Source organism: Chelonia mydas, chromosome 8 (assembly GCF_015237465.2).
Source record: "Chelonia mydas isolate rCheMyd1 chromosome 8, rCheMyd1.pri.v2, whole genome shotgun sequence".
Lineage (NCBI taxonomy): Eukaryota > Metazoa > Chordata > Testudines > Cheloniidae > Chelonia > Chelonia mydas.
Window position 1 is genome coordinate 6,307,571 of NC_057854.1, and position 22,864 is coordinate 6,330,434.

General features: G+C 55.2%; 2 protein-coding genes across 6 annotated transcripts in view; both read right to left on the minus strand.

The window, feature by feature from the left end:
• LOC102941450 (proton-coupled amino acid transporter 1) overlaps window positions 1-5,704 on the minus strand; it is a 52,101-nt gene extending 46,397 nt beyond the window's left edge. For 2 of the 4 annotated variants that reach the window (XM_037907858.2, XM_043521266.1), the window contains exon 1: window positions 5,580-5,704. The gene's annotated coding sequence lies outside the window, so the exon portion shown is untranslated. Of the gene's footprint in view, window positions 1-286; window positions 293-5,543 lie in introns of all 4 variants that reach the window. The other 2 variants (XM_043521264.1, XM_043521263.1) reach the window with 2 other exon arrangements.
• A 2,120-nt stretch (window positions 5,705-7,824) lies between these two features.
• GM2A (GM2 ganglioside activator) lies at window positions 7,825-22,825 on the minus strand. 2 transcript variants are annotated; one of them, XM_037907862.2, is made up of 4 exons: window positions 22,763-22,825; window positions 16,115-16,267; window positions 12,835-13,017; window positions 7,825-11,554 (listed from the first exon to the last, which is right to left on the minus strand). In XM_037907862.2, the coding sequence occupies exons 1-4, from the start codon at window positions 22,808-22,810 to the stop codon at window positions 11,399-11,401; spliced, it is 540 nt and encodes a 179-aa protein (XP_037763790.1). In that variant the 5' UTR covers window positions 22,811-22,825; the 3' UTR covers window positions 7,825-11,398. The 2 variants fall into 2 exon arrangements, with proteins under 2 accessions (XP_037763790.1, XP_037763788.1); XM_037907860.2 differs by lacking the exon at window positions 22,763-22,825 and adding an exon at window positions 20,839-21,395.
• Between the last annotated feature and the right edge of the window lie 39 nt (window positions 22,826-22,864).

Below are 22,864 nucleotides of genomic sequence, written 5' to 3' on the forward strand. Positions count from 1 at the left end.
CCAAACATAGCACGGACAGAAGTCACACTAGCTTCCTCCTACATAGCCCTGCCCACTGCTATTAAATCCTGACCTTAAAAGTATAACCCCTGCTCTTCTCCTCCTGGCTCCCCAACTGCTGGGAGGGCACCCCACTCCCAGCTGACTGCTAGCCCAACATATGTTGGACCATAAACATTCTCTCTCCAAATGCTCTCAACAAGCGATTGGCAGATCTGTTAGAATTGTAGCTGGAGGAAAGCAAGGCTCTGCATACAGACTATCTGGATAAAGCACATGTGTTAACCTGCTCCTCCACTACCTGAGACAGCTGTCACTCTTAAGAGGTTCATTTCAACCCAGAACCCTTTGCTCCAAGGCAATCAATCTTATCCCGTTGCAGTCTCCCTGTGGTTAGAGTCAAGTCCACACTCCTCCTGCTGTTAAAAGTTGTACAGCCACGGAAAGTACCTACTAGGATGATCAGGCAGCACTGCCCTCAGCACTGGGGAGCTCAGGTTCCAGCAGTCCTTCGAGCTACTTTTCTCCTTCCTTAGTCAGCAAAGCACCTACTTCTCTCTCACCTGCAGTTAGTTTACATCAACCCCTCCCGTCCTGGAGGCCCAAGTGATTTCCTTCTCATTCAGAAAAGGCCCCCTTCAGATAAGCAGTGTTCCGGGGGGGAAAAAAACCAGGTTTCTCACCACCCTCCTCCACACTGTGTCCTCTCCTGGGCCTGCTCTTATTTCTGAGCAAGCTTTAACCCGAAAGCAGCTGACACAGAACACGTCTTGTGGGTCACCACAGTGGCCTACAGGAAGTCCATTGCACCAAGCAGCAGGGAAGGCAGGTTTGAATTGAGGGCAGGCAGTCACATAAGGCCAGCACAGTCCTGCTTCTAGTTTCCATGATAAAAGCAAGATCTACTGCTCCGTAGCAGCATCTAAGGAAGCTGGATGATCCCCCTTCTCAATGGGGAGGGGAGTTTTGCTGAAAAGAGATGTGAGCCAGGTTATCAGGATGGGGGCAGGAGGGCTCCTCCTAGACGTGAGAGAAGAGGTGTAAGCATTTATTTGAAATTAACATCATAGTTTAGAGCAGGGGTCTCAAACTCAAATGACCATGAGGGCCACATGAGGACTAGTACAGTGGCCCTAGGGCCGCACCACTGACCAACCTCATGCTGCCCTGGCCCCGCCCCTACTCCACCCCTTCCGTGAGGCCCCCACCCCTGCCCCACCTCTTCCCATCCCTTTCCTGCCCCCATTCCAACCCCTTCCCTGAAATCTCCACCCCTTCCCTGCCCCCAGGGGGAACAGAAGGGGTGCATCAGGGGGCTCAGGGCAGGGGGTCAGGGTGCAGGAGGGGTGGGGGGTGTAGCAGGGGGCTCAGGGCAGAGGGTTCAGCTGCAGGAGGGGTTCGGGTCCACCAGGCAGGCTCCCTGCCTGCCTGCCCTGCCCCCATGCCGCCTGCCCTCCAGGTACCTCCCACGAAGCTCCCATTGGCTGGGAATGGGGAACCGTGGCCAATGGGAGCTTCGGGGGAGGTACCTGGAGGTGCAGACAGGGCAACACACAGACCCCTGTGCCCCCCCCCCCCCCCCCCCCAGGTCCCGGCTGCTTTCCGGAGCGGCGCCGGGGGCAGGGCAGGCAGGCAGGGAGCCTGCCCTGCCCCCGGTGCGCACTGGGACAGAGCCACTCTAGGTGAATGCTGGAGGGGGCGGGGGACCGCAGGGAGCTGGCGGGCCGCAGAAAATAACCCCGCGAGCCACATATTTGAGATCCCTGGTTTAGAGGGCCAATATCCACTGAAGGCCTTCATTTAAGCTTTTGGCATTAGGTGAACGAAAGAGAGAGGCTTCCACAGAAAAGGAAGTAGAAATGATATTCTGCAAGGCTTCGAGAAGGGACAGCATGGGGAAGGTAACTGGAGAGAGAAAGTGAAGCCTTTGGGAAGATGCAGGCTTGCGCCAGACCCCACCATCCCTAACCCAAATAATTACCTCCCCCGCCTAGAAAGAAGGAAGTGAGCGAAAAACAGGTGCCCAATACAAGAGCAACGAGCAATCTCCTTCATGCGTAGCTCGGCTTCAGACGAGCCATTAAAATGGGGTCCTGCCCAAAAGGCAATTAGCATAATCTCAAATCCAGTCAGTAATGCAGATCAATCCGACCCCAGCTTTCTGACAGATTCACTTCCAAATTCTACCCCTGCCCCCCAAAACAATTGGTGATATTTTTACAAGCAGCATCCTACTCACTCTCAGAACAGGAAGATGTAAATGGCAGTGGAGAGTGAATTGTTGATGTATGTACTGTGAACACTAAAGGCAATTGTCAGCCTGGGGATCAAAGAGAAACTCTTCCAACAAAGCAATCTGACTGTAATTACACAGCAACCAGCTGCTCCACCTACTCTGCATGGTGCATCTAGAAACAAACCATGAGTGGAGCAGGAGCCTGACATGCTATTTGAGGCTCGCATCAGTGATGTTCTCTATACAAGAAACAACATAGTTATGTTATATTCTCTCCAGTCAGCACTCAATTCCTCCCTTGAATTTTCCCAGAGCACACCTAACTCCTCTTCTCTTTTGAAATCCAGGCAGATCTGCCCATCATGACTTGACATCTTCCTTTCTGGATTAAAGATTGCACAATAGCAGGAAGCACAAGTGGTCATTTTCCACACAATCAGCAAGAAGGAGAACCACTAAAACAGGGCTTGGAAAAGTACTGAGGGGAGAAAGAGGGTTTCAGTCTCATCCATGCAGAGAACATTCTCAGCCAAAAGCAAAACCCACTAGTTATTTCCTCATCACTTACAGAGAGTCGAGACAAGAACATTCAGTCCCCCCTCTGACCACAAAGACAAGTTTACCCAAGAAAGCCGCACTGAAGTCACTGGGGCTACCAAGTGCCTAAAGATAAGCGTGTGTGTAAGCATCTGCAGAGTCTAGCCCTTTGAGATCAGGATTCTACCTCCAGAATTGGGGTGGAGGAGCCATTTCCGCCATTATTATGGGTTTCTTCCTTGTCTGGTTTGGAGATGAAAGGTTGGGGTGCTGCTATTCCTTTCAAAATTAAGGTGATGTTCAGACCTCCGGAAAGACCTTCATAATTTGAGCTTTGTGTCAGATGTCAGGGCTCTTTTCTGCCAGTATTCATTTATTCTTACTTTCCAATGCCTGCAGAGATGACGAGCAGCACCAGTGCTCTGAATGCCCCTCCACATTGCTAAATACAAATTGCCTGGGGAGGACAAGCTTGCCCACATGTGGGTGGCACTGAGGCACTGACAAATATTTCCCTGTAGCCGCTCTATTAGGTAGTTTTTTTGCCCCTGCCGGACACACGTGACCCCACTTCTCATTGCTCCACAGCATCTTCAGGACAGATGATACTTAGAGCAACTCCCGCTAACAGACATTCCCACTACTTACCCTTGTTCCCCCTCCCGCCACACACCATAGACATGGGTCACCTAGGTGTATGGTCAGCTTTAACTGGCACTACTAAAAACAGCCTCTATGCTGGGCACATGCCACCTGGTTCACACTTCCCTCAACATAACCCTCCCCTTGCACAATACAACTCACCCCCACCCCGATCTCATTGCGCCCGTTTTGGTGCATGCGCCTGCAGCTCCAGATTTACCCCCACCCTGGAGGTGGCTACCCCTGAGCTTTAAATCCCCAACGCAGCTTCTGCTCCCGCCCCGGGGCATACAGACACCTGCTGCCCCCTCCATACAACTAACACTGCAGAGGGCTCCCGAGGGCTCCAGCCCCCATACAGGCATCCATACCCATCCCCCCAGGGCAATGCCCCCCCCCACACACACACCCCTCTCCCCACCAGGCAATGCGCCCTCCATTTACACCCCCCGGGGCAACGCCCCCCATGCAGGCACCCCCAATCCCCGGGCAATACCTCCCTCCATTCATATACCCCCTACCGGGCAATGCCCCCCATGCAGTGCCCCCAGTCCCCCGGCAATGCCCCCCATTCACATACCCCGTACCGGGCAATGCCCCCCATGCAGGGGCCCCCAGTCCCCGGGCAATGCCCCCCATTCACATACCCCCCACCGGGCAATGCCCCCCATGCAGGGGCCCCCAGTCCCCGGGCAATGCCCCCCATTCACATACCCCTTACCGGGCAATGCCCCCCATGCAGGGGCCCCCAGTCCCCGGGCAATGCCCCCCATTCACATACCCCTTACCGGGCAATGCCCCCCATGCAGGGGCCCCCAGTCCCCCGGCAATGCCCCCCCATTCACATACCCCATACCGGGCCATGCCCCCCATGCAGCGCCCCCAGTCCCCAGGCAATGCCCCCCCATTCACATACCCCATACCGGGCAATGCCCCCCATTCACATACCCCCCACCGGGCAATGCCCCCCATTCAGGGGCCCCCAGTTCCCGGGCAATGCCCCCCATTCACATACCCCCCACCGGGCAATGCCCCCCATTCGCATGCCCCCCACCGGGCAATGCCCCCCATTCGCATGCCCCCCACCGGGCAATGCCCCCCATTCGCATGCCCCCCACCGGGCAATGCCCCCCATGCAGGGGCCCCAAGTCCCCGGGCAATGCCCCCCATTCACATACCCCTTACCGGGCCATGCCCCCCATGCAGCGCCCCCAGTCCCCGGGCAATGCCCCCCATTCACATACCCCTTACCGGGCAATGCCCCCCATGCAGGGGCCCCCAGTCCCCGGGCAATGCCCCCCATTCACATACCCCTTACCGGGCAATGCCCCCCATGCAGGGGCCCCAGTCCCCGGGCAATGCCCCCCATTCACATACCCCTTACCGGGCAATGCCCCCCATGCAGGGGCCCCCAGTCCCCGGGCAATGCCCCCCATTCACATACCCCTTACCGGGCAATGCCCCCCATGCAGGGGCCCCCAGTCCCCGGGCAATGCCCCCCATTCACATACCCCCCACCGGGCAATGCCCCCCATTCAGGGGCCCCCAGTCCCCGGGCAATGCCCCCCCATTCACATACCCCCCACCGGGCAATGCCCCCCATTCAGGGGCCCCCAGTCCCCGGGCAATGCCCCCCCATTCACATACCCCCCACCGGGCAATGCCCCCCATTCAGGGGCCCCCAGTCCCCGGGCAATGCCCCCCATTCACATACCCCGTACCGGGCAATGCCCCCCATGCAGGGGCCCCCAGTCCCCGGGCAATGCCCCCCATTCACATACCCCTTACCGGGCAATGCCCCCCATGCAGGGGCCCCCAGTCCCCAGGCAATGCCCCCCATTCACATACCCCCCACCGGGCAATGCCCCCCATTCAGGGGCCCCCAGTCCCCGGGCAATGCCCCCCATTCACATACCCCGTACCGGGCAATGCCCCCCATGCAGGGGCCCCCAGTCCCCGGGCAATGCCCCCCATTCACATACCCCCCACCGGGCAATGCCCCCCATGCAGGGGCCCCAGTCCCCAGGCAATGCCCCCCATTCACATACCCCCCACCGGGCCATGCCCCCCATGCAGCGCCCCCAGTACCCGGGCCATACACATACCCCCCACCGGGCCATGCCCATACCCCCCACCGGGCACGCGCCCCCAGCTCGGCGCTCACCGGCAGCTGCCCGGGGCTCACCGGCCCCGCCCCTCCATCTTGCTTTTCCGGCTGCCGGTCACCCGACGCCCAGTCACGTGACGCCCGGCTCAGCCGACTCCCTCGCCCGGCGTCTCCAACCTGCGCGTGCGCAGTAGGGGCGGCGGCGGAGGAGGAGTCGGGAGGGGGGCGGTGTTGCTGCGCCCCCTGGCGGCCGGAGCTGGCGCTGCGCAGGCCCAGCTCGCGGGGCTGGACCCAGCCGCGCGAGGGACGCAGTGGCAGAGCCCAGGCCCGCTCCAGGCTGCTGCACGCTGCTGGGCCAGCTCAGGGCTCCCTCTGCTGGTTCCCCTGCTCGGGGGGTGCTTGCAGGGGGGCTCCCTGGCCGGGCCGGTGCTGGGGGGCTGCTCCCTGGCCTGGCCCCTAACCCAGCCCTCTCTGCAGTCAGTGGGAAAGGCACCTGTAGCTGCTCCCCAGGCCCGCATGGCCTCCCCACGCCTGCAAGGAACAGTCAGGCCTCAGCCCGTCAGCAGCCCGGCTGCTCGGGGCCCGGGTTCATCGCTTTGCAGTTCTGGGTCGTTGCCCGCTGGGGTCTGGCAACCTCCAGGCTTCCCCGTTCCAAGATTTTCCCCACACCCAGGGGTAGGGGGGATGAGAAGCAGCCTTTGTTTGGCAAGGAAAAGCTGAGATCCCGCGGGGCGTTGGTGGGACTCCAGGACCTGGCCCCACAGAGTCAAGAGTTGGCGATGCTGCCCCCAAACCCCACCCCCCACCATGGGGAAGCAGATCCGGGTGCAGCATGGAGCCAGAACCCAGGAGGAGAGATGCCCGCTGACAACATCAGGGATGCGTTTCCAGGCGCTGCAGGTTTAGCGGCCTGGCCTTACGAGTCCTGCGTCAGCCTCTCACATAAATGTGATGCTCTGTCACCCCAGCGCTCACGTGGGTGTAACAAAAGCCACCACTACACTGGGCATGTTTCACTGTCAAGGACTCAGAGAAAGGAGTGTGCACCGCTCACGGGGCCAGAGGGGGGAAGCATGCACCAGGGACAGGCTGGGGCCTGTGTCTGGGCAATACCAGTGATGGATTATGGGGAGGAAAGCATGCACAGGACAGCCTGGCACGTTCTGGGCAATGCTGGTCAGAGCATTGCATGAGCACTTCAGAGTTGCGTGAAGTGACATCTGAATCGGAGAGTCTGTGGAGCAACGACCCTGGGGCACAGTGGTCTGGGAAATGTCTAGTGAGAGTAGCTGCTGGGAAATGCTTGCCACTGCTGCCCACATACGGGGAAGCTGGGGGAGAATTCCTCCGGGCAGTCTGATAAATGCAAATTGCCTGACACGCAGGGCCCTTCCAAGCCCAGCGATGTATTAAGAGGGGGATTTTGCACCTCCTTACTGAGATCCTTTGATACAGCTGTGTGAGTGCCCAGGCCGAGGGAACGCTGCACGTTCAGCGTGAGGTGCACTGACAGCAGCATGGGATAGGACGGGTGGGCAAACTTTTTGGCCCGAGGGCCACATCTGGGTATGGAAATTGTATGGTGGGCCATGTATGCTCACAAAATTGGGGGTTAGGGTGCGGGAGGGGGTGAGGGCTCTGGGGTGGGGCTGGGGTGAGGGGTTGGGGGTTCAGGAGGGTGCTCCAGGCTGAGGGATTTGGAGGGTGGGAGCGGGATCAGGGCTGGGGCAGGAGGTTGGGGCGCGGGAGGGGGTCAAGGGTGCAGGTTCTGGGCAGCGTTTACCTCAAGCACCTTCCAGAAGCAGCGGCATGTCTTCCCCTCCGGCTCCTACGCGGAGGTGCGGTCAGGCAGCTCTGTGCACTGCCTGCACGGCCAATGGATGCTGCAGGGGCAGCGCTTGGGACGGAGGCAGCATGCAGAGCCCCCTGGCTACCCCTACGCATAGGAGCCAGAGGGGGGACATGCCCCTGCTTCCGGGAGCCATGCAGAGTGAGGCAACGCCCAGACCCCACTTCCTGACTGGAGAGGGGCACACCCTGGACCCTGCTCCCCGGCGGGAGCTCGAGGGCCAGAGTAAAATATCTGGGGGGCCAGATGCAGCCCCTGGGCCGTCGTTTGCCCACCCCTGGGATAGGAGCTTAGAGCAGCTGGGGAATCCACTATCACTCGCTCCAGCCAGTGCTGTCAGACCATCACGGGCAACAAACCAACTCACCAGATTTTCATTTACATTTAAAATAAAGAAAATCACAGGTTCCAAAGTTACCGACGGGCCAAGAACCACTGCGAAGGACTCAGCCCTCCAGTTAAAAAGATTTATTAAGCACTCGTTGTGGCACCAGCACGAAGGGCCGCTGCCTCCCAAGAAACCAGCAGGCTTCAGCTAAGCAGTAAGGATGCAGGAATCGGCAGGACAGTTAGTGCTTCTCCGCACAGAACAGAGCAGAGCAAAACCCACTGTCGGTTAGGATGTCGCTATAAAGCGTAGCAAGTTTAGGAAGCAGAAAGGTGACCAAAGGCCTTTGTCTCTTAAAGCTGTCATGGGCACACAGACTGTGCAAAACATTGTGCGTTAGCCCAGTGTTAATCAGTATCACACCAGCCCATGGACTGCGGGCATTCAGTAGTTAAGGCTTCTAAAGTGCTTTGAAGATCAGCCCTACACAGCTGCTAAGTAGTATTATTAGGGTGTCATACACATGCATCACAGATGTAATACAGAGCAGAGTGAGCAGTGGCTGTCACATGTGCACGCTCAGAGGGTAGTAATGGAAGACAGAGGATGTGGTGATGTACCGCAACAGCACAGGACAGGTGTGCACGGATGAGGTCATATACACCTGTCTTGCACAAAATAATACAGGAGAGGGTGTGCAGTGAGCGTGTCTTATCCACACAAATCGATGGTAACAATACAGGGTAGAAGGTAGGGATTGCATGGCACACACATGCACCTCAGCTGCAATAGCAGGGGTGCAGTGATGGTGTAAATCCACTCACACCTAAGGTGCGTTAACACAGCGACAGTTGTATACATAAAAACAACGAGGAGTCCGGTGGCACCTTAAAGACTAACAGATTTATTTGGGCATAAGCTTTCGTGGGTAAAAAACCCACTTCTTCAGATGCCTGGAAGAAGTTCTCCATGCATCTGAAGAAGTGGGGTTTTCTACCCATGAAAGCTTATGCCCAAATAAATGTGTTAGTCTTTAAGGTGCCACCGGACTCCTCATTGTTTCTGTGGATATAGACTAACACAGCTACCTCTCTGATGATTGTATACATATAGCTCCAGTGCACTAATACGGGACGGGGTGTGCAGTGATTGGGTTATGTATTCTACACACATCTTAGGGTTAGCTGCACTGAACTGGATCTGCAGGTGCAATGACAGCCCAGCATGTGAATTGGGAGGCAGGGACTTACAGTGCTGAAAAAACACCACCCAAGCAATTTGATCCTATACCCATTGAAATCAATGGCAAAGCTCCCATTAACGGTGCAGAATCGCACCCAAAGTGAACAAATCAACAGCTCACGGTACACCGGATTAGGGTCCCGACTCTCTATTTCCAGGGCCACATCCTGAGCTACAACAATTTAGGCCAAACAGAGACTCTTCTCCCTAAAGCCTGTCAAGACCGACGAACGTCCTTGAACCACGTCCTGTAGAAAGAGTCTGATCAGCACATTTTGAGTTGCACCATTCCTTTGCTGTAGCTGCTAAATATGCTGGCTGCAAACTCACGAGGTTCTAAATTCATTTGTTCCTCTGCCCAGGATATGGCAGTGTGACGGCCTGCCTCACCATGGGTTAGCACATTTATGAAATGGTCACTTTAACACTGTGGTCGAGAAGTTCACAGTCAGGTGATTTTCAGTTTCGTAATTACACTGCTTGGAATCCTCACCAGCCAACCAAATTGTTCCTTTGGTTCAAGCTGTGACAACCACATCCTTTTTAGAGTAACAGAAGCCCAGAGCAGAATGAGTCATTTGGTCCTCTGGTAGTGAGAATGAGTACATTGTTTTCTTGTTCTATCCCTCTTCTAATTTTTTAATGCAGACATGGGAGAGAGATAATGTCCATGCTGTTGAAGATCTGCCTCTTTGGCTGGCAATGCCCACCCTCCCGGCTCTCCTTACATTACCATAAGCAATGACTTCTTCGGAATGGATCTGGTCCAGCGTGGTCCCGTTTAGGAAGGTTATTTGTTGTCAGAGAATTCAGTGCTAGCTGTACAGCTCTTACTGTTGACAGATCTCCTGCTCCTACTGCCCAGGTTGACTCAGAAACATAAAAAGTGCCACCCCAAGATAGACCAATGGTCCATCTAGCCCAGTATCCTGTCTCCAGCAGTGGCCAGTAAGAATGAACGTGTCAGTCTACCTGTGCGTGCATCTCTCCAGTCAAGTGTCGAGGCGCACCTTCCTGGAGGGGGCTTACACCCTCAAAGTATACAAGACGGCACTCCTGACCGGCAATCGAACCCCACATTGCAGACAGGGGCGGCCAGCTCTAAGCCTCTCTTTTCCTTTTTCCAACTGATTGTTTAAAAGAACTATTTCTTTCTGCTTTCTTCTTTCAATTTTTTTTTCTAAAATTCCCTGTGTGATATTTTTAAAAAACCCAGACAAACAAAAACAGCCCCACACCCTAGCCAACAGATGGCAAAAACCCCTAGGATGGTCAAGGTTAACTAGGACACTCAATGTGTGGAATATTGTGACACCCCATTTTGTTTTAAGCCAGTCAGCTGGAGGGCTAACGGGCCCTCCCACTGTTACTGACTGGAGGGGGGGAGAAGGGAGCGTTAAGCAACATGAAGAATGCAATTTCATTACATATGTGGGAAAATAATCAAACTGGACCCCCCTCCGTAAGGCTGGCTTGTAGCACAGCGATACAACCCTCTCAAGGTGAGAGAGTGCACAGGGGACATTCTGGCCTGGAACGGAGCTCCTGAAAGCTAGAGCCACCACTAGGATATGACGAGAAAGACTCGGCGTTAGACCTGAGCCAGCAGTTTAACCTGATATTTCCTAGGATCAGAGAAGTCGGGCAGAAGAGACCCATATGGCCATCCAGCACATTGCGCTGCAGCGCGGGGCGTTCCCCAGCAAAGCGCAGCTGGGAATCAAACAGCAACTGCGATGGGAAGTTCTGTTTAGTGCCATGTGCCTCCCTATGGGCCTGATCCATACGGGCCTCAAATCAACAGGCGCTGGGGGGAGGGTTTCTACTGACTTCAGTGGATCAGCCCAAAGCTGGCATGGGGAATGGTGCACAGCCGACCTGGACCAGGAGAGGGATGCTGCTCTACAGAACAGCATGGATAGGGGTGGAGGGAAGGGATCGAAGCCCCGCTGGGAAATGCAACAAGTGGGGCTGCAATTGTAGGGACTGTGACGAAGACTCTCTCAAGTCTTTAATCTCATGATTTAATTGGGGATTGGTCCTGCTTTGAGCAGGGGGTTGGACTAGATGACCTCCTGAGGTCCCTTCCAACCCTGATATTCTGTGATTCTATGATTCTAAGTCTCCTCACTAGGGGCCGGAGCCCTTGAAAAGGCTCCTATTGACTTCAACAGGCTTTGAATCAGGATCAGGAGGGACCCAACCCATTTGCCAACCTTGCCCACCTCTAAGTCCACCCTGCACAGAAGACAAAGGCCTCTCTCCCGCGCCATCCCCCCTTCCATTGGCCCCTTTTCTGAGAGGGAGAAGGGCAAAGAGAGGCGGGAAAGGGGAAGCAGCAGCTGTGTGAGGGCAGACGGCAGCAAGAGGCAGCGGAAGGAGGAAGAGAGCTGTCAACCGGCTCCGGCGTGTGTCTCAGCGCGGGGCGGGCTTGTGGTCGGGCAGGGCTGGCCAGCCTCACTCAGAGTGGAGGGACAAGGCCAACTTGACACAGGCGAGCTGCTTGGCACCGTTGCTCAGGACAACCTGGACGCGGTAGTCACCATTAGTCAGCCAGGAGGGCAACTGTATGACGGGCAAGTAGAACTCACTGGCTGGCAGGGAGTAGGAGCCCTAAGGAGGGAAACAGAAGCCAAAGCGTTAGCACACAGCAGCTCCCGCCTCACCCCACCACTGGCTTCCCCTGCCCCAAAGTTCAAGCCCACTGAGGGGTGACTCCACCAAGCTTTCGGATTCTACCCCCATCCGCTCCCTGCCCTGCACCTCTTGTGGAGTCTCAGTCATGATCAAGATGAACAAATCAAGCATGTTCGAATATCCATAATTACTGATCACTAATTACTCCCCCAGTGGTGCCTTTTGCTGCCCACCCATCCCCGGGGGCGCCCTGCAGCCCACCACCCAGTGATTTCCAGCTCAGCCTCTCTGCTTCTCAGCCACCTGCCTGGTGCAGAGACCTCTGCATCTGTGGGTTTCTGCCTGTATTCCCGGGCCCCCTTTCCACGGTCCGGGTGAGCTCAGTACGACTGGCTCTGGCAGTGTCTGGAAGGTGACTTTCTCCACTCCAGCCAGCTTCACCACTGCAGGCAAGTTACTCCCTGCCCCTGATCAGGGAGACTTTCCCAGGCCGGACCGAGTCCAGCTACCTTTGGGGCAGCGTTTCCCAGCAACGTTACAAACAACCCCCAGGTGGCAGCACCGATCAAAGCGAGCTGACACCCAATCAAATCCGTCTGGAACCATCCTTCTTAGGCCAGTCGAAGCTCAAGAAGATCCAGTGATCACACAGCGACTGAGACAGTCCTCAGGGACTCCCTCGCCCCCAGCCTAGCCCACAACGCCGGGGGCCTTCCTGCGCTGCTGACCCACAACAGCTACAGAATGCCCCCAGGGATGGGGAGGCAAAGCCCCAGACCTCCCTGGCGTGGGCCTGCTGGACCCAGACTCTGCCTGATTCCCCACTGCCTTGCACCGTGTGTGCAAAGTGGGTGCTTCGGATTGGGTCAGAGCAGATCAGAACAGGTCCATCTAGTTCAGGACCCTGTCTCCAACAACAGCCAGTTCCTCTGACCTGACCCACGGGCTGCAAGGCAATGGTGAATCCAGCCAACAGACAAGCTGCCCTCTAACTACCCCTTCTCTCAGCAGCCGGTTTCTATTCTCTCTCCTCCAAGTGCTCGCAAAGCCCCTTCCCCAGCACACAGACAGCTGACTGAGAGGGCAAGGGGGGAGGAGGGCTGCCATGCTGAGCAGGGGTCCTGGACTTAGGGGTTGTGACCACCCTGCCCTTTCCATGTCACTATGTGACAGGAGGCTCCCTGCTGGCTCTTGGCTAGACGGGAAGCAGGGGTCCTGACAAGGAACATGCGGAGAACGGCTGGCTTAGCACTTACCTGTTTGAAGGGGCAGTGACAGGGGATGCCATAGCTAAGCAGGGGCTCGGGGCATGGAGTTCCGGGGGGGATGACGTTGTCCAGGATTCCGCAAAGGCCACTGTACGTGCAGCTCCCGATATTGTCCAGGCAGGGGACCTTTATCCATATGTCAACTACCTTCTTTTCCACGGTAAACACCGCCTGGGACAAAGGATTGCACACTTCACATACCAGAGAATCCCAGCTGGTACAGTCTCCCCTCTAACCTTCCCCTCCACCAGGAAGCCTTCCTCTGTAACCTTACCATACACCAGCTTTCCTGACCAATCGGCCCATGTCTTGGTTTCTCTTGGTGGTTTTAGACTGTAAGCTCTTCCAGGCAGGAAATGCACCTTCCTAAACTGAAGGCACTGGTGCTACTCCAGACTGACAGATCAGAAACCTGTGCCTGCAAAGTGCTGAGTACTTAGGGCACAATGCAAGAGACATTTAGGATCAACAACACCTGAGAAGGGGGGGGGGGGGGAAAGGGTGAGAAAACCTGGATTTGTGCTGGAAATGGCTCTACTTGAGGATCACTTTAGATAAGCTGTTACCAGCGGGGGAGTGAGGTGGGAGGAAGTTTTGTTTCATGGTCTCTGTGTGTATATAATGTCTTCTGCAGTTTCCACGATATGCTATGCATCCGATGAAGTGAGCTGTAGCTCACGAAAGCTCATGCTCAAATAAACTGGTTAGTCTCTAAGGTGCCACAAGTACTCCTTTTCTTCTTATCACTGAGCTGTAGGTTTCCTATTCAGAACAGCTCAACGGAGACCCATCTTCCTCTTTAATTCTGTTCCCGAAAAAACACATGACTTACCCAGATTGTAAACCCTCACTATCTCTCTGCAGAGCCCCTAACACAGCAGGACCTCGATCTAGGCAACTTCCAAGCATTACCACAACACAAACATGAAATAACAGCACTGGGAACAGCAGTAAAGGCTGCAAAGCCTTGCCCTTGGAGGTGCCGGCACACAGCTCCCTCCAAACTCCAGGGCAGAATTTGACCCGCTCTGATTCTTTGGCATGAGCAGCAGCGTGCTAAAACACCACAAGGAGCTGCAGAAAGTTGATCCAGAGCCACATACCACTAAATAAAAGAAGCGGAACAGAAATGTACCGTCTTGGGCAGCAATTCCCCTTTCGCCTTGCTGGGTGTTTGTTACCATTGCAGCTGCTTGGCTGAGGCACTTGGGAAACAGGGGTGAAAGGCGGGCTAGTTCTTCTGTAACTTCTGCAATCGCAGCTGCGGCCTTGAGTTGGCCCTGGTTTCGTCCTGCCCTAGCATCCCCAGTGAATCCCAGCAGTCGTCCCTCTGCCGGCTGCAGCCAGGACAGGGCCGCAGCAGCATCACACCCCGCGTCCTCGTTTATGCCAGCGGTAGTTGGGTGTGCCATGCTAGCAAAGGGGAATTCCCACTGGCTCAGCCCAGCGCTGGCAGTGATCGTGCCCAGATGTCAAGGGCAGGGGAGAATCAGGCCTGCTATCACTCGCTACGCACACTCTTGGGAAATGATCATAACATTGCCCCGTCAGCACTGGCTCTGCAGGCGGGGCTGCCTGCTGGTTAACACCCTGCATCAGAGACCAGATGGGAGAGTCCTGCCCCTGCAGATCAGGGCCCAGGGCACAGCAGGTGTAACTGCCCTCATCTAGCCAAGCCCTCGCCTGCCACACTGACACGGAAAAAGGGTGGGCCGGGGCTCACAGTGTCACTGGTGGGAAGGGAGCCCTGTAGCGAGGCCTGCCGCCCCTTGCCGCCCACACCATCATATGATCCAGCTTGCATGGTTGGGGAACTTGCCACCTGCAGCCCTTCCGCTTTCAACCCTTGCCACCAGCAGTCCTTCGCCATAGCACTCCCGCCCCCTGCAAGGGGCAGACGCCCTGCAATGCCCACCTCTCAGCCGTGTTTGCAGCCTGGGCAGTGCATGTCACTAATCTCTAAAGGCCAGACCCTCTGCCGTGGGTCCCAGGAAGGCGTGTGGGCTCAGGAGGCCCCCAGCCTCCCAGCTGCAGTGGGTGCTGTGCACATGGGGAGGAGCTTTAAGGAAGTGATTATGTTCGTTATCGGCGTCTCCGCAATCAGGAGCCTAGCCTGGCAGTTGGGGGTGGATAATAGGTCTGCTCCCCATGGCCAGTGTTCTGGGGCGGGCGGGCGGGGAGAGGTCGCCTGGTAGAGAGGTATCTCCCACCTGCCTCTCCGCATCTCCTGGAGTCCTATCCCTCCCCCGCCCCTTCCTCTTCTCTCATTTCATCTTCCAATGAAGGTTTCCCCTTGTCTCTTCTCCTCCTCCTGACCTTAATCTGACTCCCCCACTCAGGGTCTCCCATCTCTCTGCCCCCCCCCGCCCCCAGCATCCCCCTTCGCATTGCTTCTGTGTTCCCTCCCACTCTCTCCCTCCCCATGTTGCCTCATTCTTTTCTTTCTCTGAACACCCTTTTGTGGCCTTTAGCTCGGTGAAATCATTCCCCACCTGGGCAAGGAAAGATCAAGGATACAGCCCCCACTGGAGCTCTCCACATCTAAAACCCTTATTCTCAAAGGTGCTGAGCGCTCAGCAGCTCCCGCTGTGGGTGCCCAGGATTTGCCAATCAGGCCGCGGCAGTTTTGGTGCCCGCCTTCCTCAGACTTGACTGCATTCCCTCAGCGGCGAGTCCAAGACTCATTCATCACCCCAGCCTAACACAGACACCGCCAGGTTGCTCCAGGGAGCAGGAGGTGGGAGCAGCTTGGATCTTACCTAGTTCCACTTCCCAGGCCGGGCCCGGGGGCACGGAGAGGGGCTGGGAAGTCACAAGGGAGTGACTCCACACAAATAAACGGGCTGCTTTAACTTTCCTGAAGGGAAGGGGAATAGCTATTGTGGTACGAGCACCTTTCTGCCACTGTAACTGCATCCGTCCTAGGGGTTGCACTGATCCATTTTAGTAAAAAGCTGCAGCCCAACAGACAGACCGTGCACAGACCAAGCCAGCCTTCGGTCCCCCAGCAGCAAATATTGCTAGGAATAAGAAACTCTGGGCCCTGGAAACTGACTGCAGCAGTGGAAGGTCTGGGGCCGGAAACCCGCCCCAGGTCTACAATCCCCGTTTATTCACACCTCTTGGGCATTGCGGAGAATTGAAAGGCCGCCGGGGCCAGGTGTTGTGGTGGCTTTTGGCACGTTCTTTCCCAACACTCCACAGCACGTTAATGGGCAGATCCTGTGTCTGAAGAGGCCTCTCTGGCGGGCTTGCCCTTTTCACATACCTTCAGAGGTGAGACAATGTCAACACCACTGGAAACCGCCATGCTGACTTTCAGGTCCCCGGGGATGTGGATCGGGTCCGGGGTTACGGACAGACTCTTAATCACAAAGGGATCGGTCCCATTGCCACAGTTCTCCCACGAGAAGCCACCAACCTACAGGATTCAGAGAAGGAAAGGGTTAAACAGTCTCTGCACTCAGCTGGGCTGGCCGGCCTGGGAGCAGCACTCTGAGCTGGCCTGCCAAGGAGACTCAGTTGTCATGTTCCCCAGAGACACCATAGGCTGCCACAGGAGGGAAGGTGCTCCAGTGGGTTCGCGAGGGGCTCTGAAAGGAGTCCCCTCCAGCCCTTCACAGCAGGAGAGACGGCAGCTGCACTGCAGAGTTCTGGAGTGTGACAGCCCCTCAGAATTCTATTGTGGGGGCAGAGAACTCCATCCATTTCACACACACACACACACACACACACACACACACTTACTGATGACATTCACAGGGGGAAATGAGCTTTTAAAGCATGCAGTCAAAGGCTGAAGAAATAGTAACACTGTATTAACATTTCAGGAGAGATTTTCAAAAGCTCCCAAGGGATTTAGGAGCACAAATGCCATTGCTTCTGGGATCCTAAATCCATCAGGCATTTTAGAAACTCTCCACCTCAGGCAATAATTATAAAGTCTTTTAATACATTGGAGCCCAGCACATGCGCCTCTATCTGGCATTTCCAAGCTTCCTCTTGAATAATGCTTAATAATGCTTGAAAAACGTGCATCTCCCAGATTTAACATGTGTCTAGAAATAGCACATTTGCCACTGACGTCACCAACAAACACTAGACTCTGAAACTCAGAGGGCTTGTTTTATTAACAGGTTCTGAACTGAGTATGTATGGCCTAGTCTACACACACAGTAGCACCAGTGTAATTGAAGGTGTGGTTTCATACTGATTTAGTTAAACCAGTGCAGTTTTGTGTGTGGACAGTCTTAAACTGATTTAAATCTGGTTTAATACCAGGTTAGCTGGTGTCAGTAAATTAACAGGTGCAAGCTAAACCACCAGAAGAGTATCTACAGTGGTTTGTGGTACGAGTTTATCTACACACAGACGTTGTACCAGTATCACTTAAATCAGTTTTGTTACACCAGTGCACCAACTTTTGTGCACAGACTCTTATATTAGTTTAAAACTGGTTCGACCAGTTCAGCTTGTACCTGTAAATTTACCAACACAAATTACACCAATATAAGGCAGATTTAAGATGGTATAAGAGCATCCATGCACAAAACTGCACTGGTTTAACTGAACTGGTATAAAGTCACACCTCCAGTTCAAACCAACACAACTTTGTGTGCACGACTGGGGCTAAATCAAATTAAAACCAATTTAATTCAAACCAGTGCAACTTGTGTGTGTAGACAAACCATTCGAAACCAACGTCTATTTATCCACAGGCAGGTACAGCAGAGGCAACAACAGCTGCATTGGGCATCCCCTCACATGGACTCACCAGCATACCTTGCTCCCGTATTGGGACAGACTGGTTCTGTGGGGGCAACCCCTCTGGTTTACTGTCGGTGCCATCCCACTAATGTCAGTGGGATTGCCAACATGTCACCAAGAGGAGAACTTGTCCCAGTAGCTCACCTCTGTCTAGTCCTAGTAAATTTCAGCATGTGGCATTCTGCTGGAGTGGGTGTATATCTATAGATTCACGCCTCCAATATAAGACATAAGAATGGCCACACTGGGTCAAACCAACGGCCAGTCTAGGCCAGTATCCTATCTTCTGACCGTGGCTGGTGCCAGATGCGTCAGAGGGAATGAACAGAATGGGGCAATTATTAAGTGGTCCATCTCCAGCCATTCAGGCCCAGCTTCTGGCAGTCAGAGGTGTACGGCCACCCAGACCATGGGCTGCTTAGCATTTCCATGGAACATCTTGTGCTGCCTACTCAGAGTGCCTAAGTCTGAGTCATGGATAACTCTGCTACCTCTAAATAACATTTCTCCAGCCATATCAAAGGCACATGTCCCCGGGAAGGGACAAAAGCCAAGGCCAATCTGAAACTTTATCACTAAAGCCGTTTACTTAGTTTGAGTGCAAACACACGTCTGAACAAGCAAGAGACAAGGTTTTCTCCTCCTGGATAACTAAAACAAGCCCAGCTCCCTGGGAGGGGATGGTACTGAACTGACCAACGTGAGCTCAGAAGGAGCACGGAGTAATTGTTCTGACGGGGGGGGGGGGGGGCTATATGGAAAAGTACGGAAATGCTGTTTCCACCAGTTATAGCTCAGGTAATGGGACACTAAAATCCCAGGCCCTTACTCCCATTGGATGCCCCTTTTCACTGCCACGGCGGTGGAAAGTGGCCTCAGTATAAAAGCGAACCAGGCATCGATTCAATGTTTGCTTTGGACTAGATGCTCTTGTATAATGGTTTGCCACTCACTGAAACCCCGTCCTGTGCTCACACACGGCTCAGAACCCTACTGGGCATGCTCCAAATGATAACAGCTTTTACTCTTGCTGTATTTGGCTTAGCAGAGCACCGTTTCGGAAACCCCATGGGGAGATGAAGGTCTCCTTCTTTTCAGCAGACACACCTGGTGCCCCTAGTCCTTTGGCATAAGCCAATAGCAAAATGTCCATTGCACTAGCCTGGCTTCATCTTACCAACACCCAGCACTAGCCAACTCCCTTTCCAGGGTCCACATCCTTTCCCATCTATCTACTACAGCTTGCATGTGGCCTCTGGCTGCTTGCTGCAAGCGGATCTGTGGGACAGGAGGCAACAGTTAAAGCAAGAGCCAGGCTCAGGGGTACATGACCGACACTGAGCCTTTCACCTCCAAGTCCTGCATTCGAAGGCTGGGGATCACGATGGCTCGGGAGACAGGAGCGGGAAAGGGAGCCATGCGCTGCTACGCCTCTGTCTGAATCCGGCCGAACTGAAAGCTGTCAACCCAGACTGTTCCCTGCACCCAGGTGACTTCACGCCACGCTGGCAGCACGGAGTGGCTCTAGCCCTGGCATAGCCGGCCTGGGGGGTTCACATCAATGAGGTGTAATGCCAGCGTAGCAGCTCTTCCACACTGTCGCTCCACCCTGCAAGCCAGCCCCAGCAATCCTTGCTCCTTTCTGGGCTCCTAGGGGGTCACTGCCAACCGGCGTCACTTAGAACAGGCATAAAGCTGCCGAATTTCAGGCTGAGACAAATCCAAAGCACAGCCCCATATCAGCAGAGCATAAAGGGGGGTTACACACATCTCTGCACCTCCCTTCCCAAGCTGCACCCCTCAGCTCATGCATCCATGTCCGTTCTGCAGCCTCTGTGCAAAGAGTTACATGCTTATTTGCCTAACCTTGAGTTTTTGGACAGAGCCTCCGGCTCTGGGGAGATCTCTCACACCCACAGAACCAGCTCCAACTTTTCATGACCTTGGCTGGTGAGGTGGTTGCTGCAAAAGCAGAACTGACATTTAAAAGAACAAAATGAGAACTGAAAGTTGGGCAGGGCCCAGCTAAAGCAGCTCCTGAGCCTGGCCTCTGTGCTGGCTCTCTTGCGGTCACAGGGCTGTTATTGTACAGATTCAATAACAATGCAATCTATGTCATGTCTGAGCTATGGTCCAAATGGCAAGGCAGACTCCAGGAGGTGGGTAAGGAATGGGACAGCCATTAGGAACAGCTCAGGCCGCAGTTATCCATAGTATGCGAGTATGGCTGAGGGACCTTGGTCCAGCTCCTGGTGGACAAGCATCCATGTCACCAAACCACCACTACTGAGACCCTCTCTGGCCATGGACACAGGCAGTGCCAGCTCACAGAAGGACAAAGCCTTTGGGGTCTGATTCCCCACCTGGTGCCATCATTTGTACCCATGCAACAGGAGCTCGGTGCACTGCCCCATCAGGACAGCAGCAATTCACATCTGCTTGGCACAGGTGTAAACAACTCCACAAGGTGCAGAGCCACAGGGATTCGAGCTCATTGTTAGCAGCACCGGGTTACAGGCTGGCAAGCAGCCCTACTCCCACACATGGGCGGGCCGGGCAAGCAAGCAGGGTGCTACGCCCGTAGGAATCCAGGCCAGCGTGCACCACTGCTCTCCTGGGGACAGGAATGGGCGTATAGCCCCATGCTGCCAAGGGTATACAGTCCCAGCCCTCACGCTGAGTCCCTGCTCCCCGTCGGCTTTCAGAAATAATAACGATACAGAGCCGGCTCTTGGAAAGGGCTTTTCATTAAAGCCACGCTTGACTTTTCCTTCCAAATGGTTGGTTAATTTATACCCCCAAAAAGGTATTAAAGAACTATGTCAAAGATCAAAATCAAAACACATGGAAACGATCGAAACAGGACGTCTCCACTGACCTGATGGGAATTTTTCTCCCACTGTCGGTCTGCGAAACCTTTGGTGATTTAGGCTCCTGGTCCCGATGCAGGAGGGGACCCTTTTTGGAGACCTGGAAAATCCTGGCCAGGCAGGAAAACCATTTCCCACCCAGCTCTCCCGCGCCGGCTGCTGCCCAGGGCTGGGACCTCGCTCCCTGGGGCCCCGGCTGTCCGTCCACACAGGCCAGCCCACCCCAGGCAGTCAGGACGCTCGCAGGCTCCCGCACTTGGCACGTGTGGGCTAGTGCTCATGGGCCCTTAGGAACCTGCCTCTGCCCCACGCCAGAGCCCATGACCCGTCCCCCAGTGGGGTGAAGCCCCCTTACCTTGCTCAGCCTCCGGGACTGCGGCCCCTCCACCAGGAAGGGCTGCCCCCACCGGCCGCCCCGCACAGCTGGGCACAGCTGCAGGGCACAGAGGGCCAGGGCCAGGGCCAGCATCGCGGGCGGGAGCCGGGAAGGGAGGCGGAGAGCGCGCGGAGAGGCTCCGCTCCGGAGGCCGGGGCAGCCGGGCTGCGGCGGGGTCTGGGTGCCGGAGCGGGACGGGCAGGGGAAGGCTCGGCCGTTCTCGCCCCAGCCGCTGCTCGCCTCCTGGCTGCTCAGCCGCCTGTCGCTTCCTCTTTCGGGTGGGTCTGGTTCAGCCCCGGGCGGGCGGCGCAGGGCGCTGGGACGGGGAAGCAGGCGCCGCTCAGCCGGGAATGGATGCAGGGAAAGGGGCCCTGCCCTCTGCTGGCAAAGAAGGGCTGAGCCAAGGCAGCTCCCTGGCCGCCTGCCCTGCCTCACTTCTTGCTTCCAGCAGCCCCAGGCAGGGACCAGGGCCCCGCTCGGCGCTGTGCAGCCCCAGCACCAGGCAGCCCCTGCCCCAAAGCGTTTGCAATCTAAGTAGAAGACAAGAGACCGCAGGTGGGCACCGACAGACACACGGGAACCAGGGCCACAGTGCCGGCACCGATCTCGGCACAAGGGCCCCTGCCAGTGATCCCGGATGGCACAGGACTCTCCGGACAGTCCTACTGAGCGAGACCCATGGCCTGCCTAGCCCAGTGTCCTGTCTCTCACAGGGACCTGTACCCGGTGCTCCAGAGGAACCCGCATCATGGACACCTGCCCATACCATGTATTTTTCCTAGCCCCAGTCAACTAATGACAGGTTTCAGAGTAGCAGCCGTGTTAGTCTGTATCCGTAAAAAGAGCAGGAGGACTTGTGGCACCTTAGAGACTAACCAATTTATTAGAGCATAAGCTTTCGTGAGCTACAGCTCACTTCATTCAGTCAATTAATGGTTGCTTTAACCTATATTATGTCACTATGGATGGTGTTAGTCATCTCAATATCTAATCCTGTTTTAAATCCTGCTAAACTCTTGGTGTCAATGATATATAGTGGCAGGAGTTCCACAGGTTAACAGCGTGTTGTGTAAAAAGCTAATCCGTTTATCTCCCTGAGGAGTGTTGGTATCTCCAAACCTGAGGCTTAGAACCCTTAGCCAACCCCTCCAGATCTGTCCAAAAGGGCCACAGAACTTTTCCCAGCTGTGTGGGTTTGTTCCGTGCAAACAGAGGCAAAGTGTCTGGGCAGCAATGTACCAGTTAGGGAAGATGTGGAGGAAAGGGAGGGGCAGGTGGTGAGGATCCATACAAAAGGCAGGTTTCCCAGAATCTGTGTGAACCGGGAGAGGATTTCAACAGGAAGGGGACAGTCCAGTTCTGTGCTGAAGAGTTTGGAGCTTTTTTTTTTTTTTTAACTTCTCAGTGCTTGAGGTACATACAGCAAAATGCATGTCCAGAATTCCAGCAGGCCCATCGCCACTGTGGTGTCAAGGCAGGCACTCCAAGGCTATCTCATTCTGAGCGGGGGGTCCAGCAGAGCCCAGCAGCAAGGAGGTTAAAATTGGCAGCGTAAGGCACTTGGTGAATGTCAGACAATCAGCACAGGCTCCGACTAGCTGCACCTCCATGACCTTATGTAAGAGAGGTGGGCGGGATTTGAACGCCCACAAAGTTATTTAACCCAAACACCATTGTCTTTGCCTTTATATCGGGCCAAAGCAAAACCCTGGGATCCAAACAGCCCCCAACTTTGAGGGGTTCATGATCCAGACTCATGTTTTGTGGCTCAGGCCCTTCTCCTTACCATAAAAGCAAGAAGAAAGTGCTCTGTGGGATGGAACATCTTTCCTTGCAACAAACCGGTGGGGTAGCTGCCATGCAACTGCCCAGGGAATGGGTGGAAGGGATGAGAGAGTCTTACCTGACTGTAGATTGTGACACACAGGGCTCCTATTAAAGGCTTAGTCATGTCTGGGAAGCGGTTGTGATGTCTTCCCTGAGGGTACGTTTAGCCGATGAATTT

Excerpts from the sequence above, each read along its gene's own strand:
- GM2A (XM_037907860.2), bottom strand. The coding sequence starts at position 20,952 with ATGCTGGCCCTGGCCCTGGCCCTCTGTGCCCTGCAGCTGTGCCCAGCT. Across the intron at positions 16,268-20,838 it reads AGTCCCGGAGGCTGAGCAAG|GTTGGTGGCTTCTCGTGGGA; the intron begins GTAAGGGGGCTT and ends TGAATCCTGTAG. Across the intron at positions 13,018-16,114 it reads ACATTGTCTCACCTCTGAAG|GCGGTGTTTACCGTGGAAAA; the intron begins GTATGTGAAAAG and ends CCTTTGTCCCAG.